Source organism: Corticium candelabrum, chromosome 22 (assembly GCF_963422355.1).
Source record: "Corticium candelabrum chromosome 22, ooCorCand1.1, whole genome shotgun sequence".
Classification (NCBI taxonomy): Eukaryota; Metazoa; Porifera; class Homoscleromorpha; order Homosclerophorida; family Plakinidae; genus Corticium; species Corticium candelabrum.
Genome location: NC_085106.1, coordinates 2952995 through 2959273, shown reverse-complemented (window position 1 = coordinate 2959273; position 6279 = coordinate 2952995). Strand labels below are relative to the sequence as shown.

The window sequence follows — 6279 nt, the reverse complement described above, 5'->3', positions numbered from 1 at the left end:
TACTCAAACGAATGTGCCAAAAGGTAACGATATTTTATTCTATGTGTTCTAAAAATTTTAGACTAATTATCTGCGAATTATATTAAATTTAGAACCGCTCGAACCAATGTGATGGACATTTCGACCTCACAGACCCCTACACATCGTTTCCGGCCTACAACAGTCTTCTAGATCCCCATTTAAAGAGTTATTACAGTACACCGACGAAATTTCAGCATCTTGTGCGCAGCGGCATGGTCACTGAAGATGGTTTTGTTGTTTGTTGCGAACAGCGCGACAAGTGCCTGTCAAAACGATATGATCGAGCAGCACCTACCTACATGTCTTCAACTACCAAAACTTCAAAGTCGCAAATTTGGCACACAACATCGTCCCGTGCGACTACGAAATCTTTTGAAGGATGTGCGCTACGTCAGATTGAACAGAGGCTGCAAAAAGTTAGAGAATTTAACAAAGAAAAACAGGAAAGAGCAGAAAAAAATCAAAAGCGAAAGCAGAAAGAGTTTCGTCTAGAGCAAGAGAAAAGAAAAAGAATATTGAGTAAACTTAAACGTGACCGAGAGAATATACGGGCAAAAATGGAGAGAGAAGAGAAAATGAGATGGAAACACCGGCTGATAAACCATGACGAGGTTAGGACAATCGCTCAAAGTATAGCTCAACCTCGTGGTGTGATGTTGTGCATAATGTTTGTGCATGTGTACAAGGAGGAGCGGAAAAAGATAAAGTTGCTTGCTCATTTAAAATCAGTTGAAGATGAACGCCGTCAGAGGTACGAAATTCGAAAGCAGAATGCACGAGAAGAAAAACCACAGAAGGTACAATACTAAAGCAAAAATGCTATGCACCATGTAGATTAAAATTATGTAGCTCTCAAATTAATGGTTTGAGTGCAGCTCGAAGAAACGTTTGCTGCTATTCTCAAAGAAGTAAGACGAACACAAATGCGCGAAGCAGAAAAAAGTCCAGTAAACTTCAGCAAAGACGCTCGAAAGATGCCAAGTGTTATGAACCACAACAAAAACAGGGACATCGCATGAAATCGTCTAGACGACACGCAATATCAGAAAGTCATCGACAAGACAGAAAAAATAAAGGAGGTCAAAGTTTGACTAATTTCGATCATACACACAAACCGGTACCAGTCAGAATCGCCGGCCGACTGTCAAATGTCATCGGTACCGTCTCACAGTGAATGGTACCACAATGCTTGTGGTCTCCCTTCCATATTAACAGTAACTTCGAGAGTCCGCGACAGGAAACAAGCGACCTAGACGAACACCATTCGAATAGTGCGATTAGCACGCTACATACCAATTCTAGAGTTTCCTCTGCGAAATGCTCGAGTCCCAATTTGACTATGAACTGCAAGAACGCAGGAAGAACTCCAGAAAGAAAATCGCTTACATTATACGTATTTGCAAAGACGGACACAGACACCGACAGACACCGACGATGACACCGTTATAGATCAAGAAAATGCACGATTATCGGCAATAGCATCCGAATTGGTGCGGAAATCGTTCAAAACCTCCACCAATTATTACATCAAGTATTTCTTTTGTATAGGTAAACTACTGGATCCATACTTACAATTATTGTAGGATATAGCGGCAGATACGATCTGTTGGTGATTATCAGTAACATAAACACAATGAGTGTCATCTACTCAAGAGATGTTAACAGTTAATCTCTAGCATTTGTATAGCTCACATTAGGGCACTTCTGCTGGCATCTTAGCAATTCTAGTGATACGATCAGACCCTACGCTGGACCGTCATCTGCATAACGCATGTTACACCGGTATCCTGTATACCGAATGATCTAAAACAGATATTGGCAGCAATCATACCGATATCATGCAAGCCATAATGCATCACCATCCGAGGTATATGCGGAAACCAGCTGTGACAACAACAACCATTGACTTCTCCTTCCATTAGAGGTAACACTTGCGTACACGTTTTCTATTTCCAGATCAGATAAATTTTTGTAGAAACTGCAGCTGCTTCGAAAATACAGAAGAGTTAGCTTATTCTAGGTTCTCCAAAAGCTCACTACAAGCAATGTATTTCAGCTCTCTGTCTCTCTCTCTCTCTCTTATATACATAGTAGAATATAAATCAAACAAATTACTCGTTACTGTTCAGTAAGAGAGACTACAACTGTCTCCTGTACCGTACGCTATACCTAAACATCTATGTCTATAAAAATGATAGCAGATCTCTGTCTTCCTACTAGTCTCTAATTTCGCAATTACTAGACGAAACCTGCACTTTCTGAGAGACAAGTTTCGTGATAACAAACTGTGCGTCCGAGCAGTTGCTAAGGCTACGAGGCTGAACACCATCTGATGCATCCACTTCACAACCCCTTCTCCTGCACTGAGGGACACGACCGTTATCCTTGCAAGCCATCAGGTTGTTGTCTTGAGTCGACCTCAATCCAATGACGTGCTGATCTTTTAAAACATCTCCTTTTTTGGCATCAACTGCTTCAATAGTAAAGTGCATGTTAGTGAAAACATTGGACTTGTTAGAGAACACATTCGGACAGGGAATAATCTTGCACTTAAACCCACTGGTGCAAGTGAGACAGCCACGGTCTCTGTGACTGTTTGTAGCAGTTGTTAGAACCACAGTGTCTCCAACATGAACAGCACCATCCTGGTTAGCCTGAACGGAAAAAATGCGAAACATATCGTGTTTACAATGCTTCCAGTCGTTATTGTCAAAGTGATAGCCAGCACATGTTGTCTCTGAAGGGCGACAGTGGAGATTATCTTTCTTTTTACAACGCAGCCAGTTGTGGCCTAATCCTCCTGTGACAGCTTGGATGCGTAAACCAACGGTATCACCATCACTAATTTCTCCATTACATCCAAGAGGACGCTTTTTAGTCATAGCTGCAGTCAACAGTAACACACTAATTACAGCACGATCATCACTAGTTTCTAGAAGTCTACCTACCTTGACACTTGTACAATAAATTGGCTTGCTGAATGTCTTTGTCACTTAGAAATAATCGTTGACCAACTACTCCTTGAAAGTCGACTTTCACACGGATCGTATTCTGTTGGTTATTACTAAAAGCATCCAGTGAATAGTGCATTATGCTGTCCAGATCATAGGGTAGTCCTAGGGAATCGATGTCCTCCGCCTGTCTAATGTTAAAGTTAGAATGATACTCTTCGTCGATATTGCTGTAGAGTATTTCTACATATCTGTCTCGGTCTGGCCGAGTGTGCTCATGCCAGAAGCCTATTGAATGACCCAGCTCATGCATAGCCACTCCTTCCAGAGGCGTACAATTGAATCCTAGTCTTACTTCCTGAGGGCCACCTCCAGCCAGCCTGCCAACAGCAGTCGAGCACTCACTAGATAAACCAGAGAACAATCATAAGCAAACCGGTTTGTGGTTTCTATAATCTGCTACATGTACTGGAACAATCACAAAAATTTTGAGATTACAATCATATCTCTATAGCAAGGACATCTAGTCAATGACCAGCTGCACAAGATATCATAATCTCAAACAACTAAGATAATACAAGTTTCTGTCACATGCAAGCAGCAGGTCTGTCCTTCCACCTGCTAGTGGTATGTGCACATAGAAACGCTTTGTTGATCGACAGAAAAACATAAACTATCATTTACATGAGATCATAGTCTATGTGTAGAAAAAATTATTACACAAGTGCATGCCAGAGAGGCTGCAAAAGTCGGCTGCTTTGAGTGTTCAAGCATACATCAACATATTGCATTTGTATCTAATTGTCTAATTTCAAGCAAAGGCCGCTTTATTGCTCGGCGTAACTTGCCAATGATAACAAGATGATTAGCTTAGTAATCACAGACAACTAGTGAAGCCAACCATTAAGACCAAGTAGCTAGACTGACCTTCCTGGTGCTGTAGTGTACAAGAGATATCTCCTGTTCAGTGTACTATTCCCAGCTGAAACGAACCGAATGCAAGTGTTCTGCTCCCATTTGGTCATGGCTTCCGTAAATGCTCTCTTGATTTTTCTATCTAAAGGAAAGACATCAACGTGTCAAATTGGGGCGTGATGGTAACCACCAGTGGGCTGAGTCTAAAGTAATATACGCTGATTCCCATCAGAATAATAATAGACACTGCCTAGATCTGTAAGCTCAGAGCTGCCAGTTGTTTTGACACAAGAGAACCCACATCCATTAGTTTGGAAGCACTGTGCAGCTGCAACGACCAGCATGCAACAAACTTGTGATTGCAGGCTAATCAACACATTCCTAGCAAGCAAAACTCTACACTTTGAGGTTTGTATGTAAGGTTATCGGAGCTTCTTCAAGTTGACATGCGTCTAGTATGAAGACATGAATCTTCATTCTGAGATCAGTAAAAGGAGTATGACGCACCTATGCTCCTCATGCACTCAATGCTTAGCATTTCATTGCTCTTTATCATTGCAATGGAAAGACGCACTTTCGTTAGCTAGCCAAAGGCCACCCGCGCGATATTCTGATCTACTAGTTGATGCGCGTCACAGCATAATATACCTGCCAATACTGACTCATGAAACTTGTAAGGAATAATTGCCTCTTTCCAGAGGGCGTTGGAATGACTTGTAACAGCCCGTCCTTTCCGTCTCGACGCAACGTTCTCCAGATGAAATTCGTCAACAGATGAAAGTGAAGCAATGTTAGCCATGCTGTCTGTGGAAGCGAGCTCTTTCAGTGACGTTTGACTATTTGAGCACACAACTAGGAAATCAAATCCAGAAATTAACACATAGAACCTCGAACAGAGCAGCGACGTTTGCCTCCAACCTGCAGATCTGGAAACTGCCCGAGAGTACAACAGCACGGGACAAGAAAGTATAGTCATACAAACGAGCATCAACATGGTGTGATCAGCAGCAACGGCAGAATGTAGACAAGCGGTCAATAGCCTCAGATACCTTCCTCTGAGCAAATGAACGTAGACAGTAAGCTTATGTACCGTCCTCACAGGAAGTAATGCAATATCCATACTAATGTCCTTAGAAGACCACGACAGGATATACATCGATATCAGTCCTGTATCCCGCCCACTCGTTACAAACCTGCAATATCAGCTACACTGCAAATCTCCCATACGTGGCGGCATACTGCCCATCTCGTTATTATCACACGTGTCAACATCAAATACAAACATCTTTATGCACGATTGCTGTCTAATATGACACCGTGCTCGTGCCATTGGCATTTCATTCGATAGATTTCCATATCCGAGACGCAACTGTGGCTCACCGTGCAAACACAATTCATTATTCATTCGACACAACTCCTCTGCGTGCGGAAGTTCGAGTGTGTAGAGGTAAGGTACTGGTTTCTGTTGCTTTTTAGCACTACTCGGCTTCTATTGCACAGACCTCAGCAGTCACCGCCTTCTGCATTCCTCCAACGCAATCTCTTTTTTCACTGGTACCTGTCCCTTCTCCTGCTTTCTCCATGTTTTTGAAACTTGACCGGTAAGCATATGCCTCAGCACACATCACCTTCAACAGCAAAAGTCTGAATTCAACACCGGCTACGTACGCGGTAGCCGCCCGGTGTGGTGTACGGCTGTACAAACCACATTCAATGATATAGAGCGGAAACCATTACACAACTTTTGGGCGGGTCTTACAGCACCGACTTCCCGTTTAGGGATTATTTGCTTAGAAAGGCTGCTGCGAGGACCCTTCGTTGGCTGCATGCCATTTCTTGTAAAAAGATGAGTCAATTCATGCGTCAAGAAGCACTCGCCGTGTCGGAAGCCTCGTCATCGCTATATATCACACTGATGCTCATGAATGCAAGAAGATGCACGGTATTATAGCCATTCTTAAACAACAGCTTGAAAGCTTCTTTCCATAATGCATATGGTCACAAACGGGCTGCATATATGCTCTTCGTCTTGATCATATTATCCAGTTTCGGCTGCATGCAGCAGACAAGACCAGACACAGACGTCTCAAGGTGTCCTTAAGGTACTGGATTCATTCCACAATTCTGGAAATATTAAAAAAACAGGACTAGTTCCCACTGGACAACTGACAAACAACTATGATAAATAAGGGACATCTATTGTATGACTGAACAGAACAGAAGGTGGCAAGGTTTGTGCGTCAACGTAAGCAAGAGTTACGTGCGTAAACGGATGTTTCAATAGCATCCCAAGCATAAATTATATTCTAAAAGTATTTGGAAGACCTCATTATAACTTAAATGAAACAGAAAAGGAAGAGATTCCTCTGCATGCAATGTTGACTCTTGCTCT

At 42.4% G+C, this 6279-nt stretch overlaps 2 protein-coding genes across 2 annotated transcripts; one reads left to right on the top strand and one right to left on the bottom strand.

The window, feature by feature from the left end:
• Positions 1-233: 233 nt before the first annotated feature.
• LOC134197711 (capping protein inhibiting regulator of actin dynamics-like) lies at positions 234-978 on the top strand. Its single transcript, XM_062667057.1, has 3 exons — positions 234-632; positions 708-818; positions 871-978. The coding sequence occupies exons 1-3, from the start codon at positions 234-236 to the stop codon at positions 880-882; spliced, it is 522 nt and encodes a 173-aa protein (XP_062523041.1). The 3' UTR covers positions 883-978.
• Positions 979-1963: 985 nt separating this feature from the next.
• On the bottom strand, positions 1964-6172 carry LOC134197334 (blastula protease 10-like). Its single transcript, XM_062666633.1, has 5 exons — positions 4806-6172; positions 4536-4739; positions 3900-4029; positions 2970-3376; positions 1964-2905 (listed from the first exon to the last, which is right to left on the bottom strand). Exons 1-5 carry the CDS (start codon positions 5041-5043, stop codon positions 2238-2240), a joined length of 1647 nt encoding a protein of 548 aa, XP_062522617.1. The 5' UTR covers positions 5044-6172; the 3' UTR covers positions 1964-2237.
• Between the last annotated feature and the right edge of the window lie 107 nt (positions 6173-6279).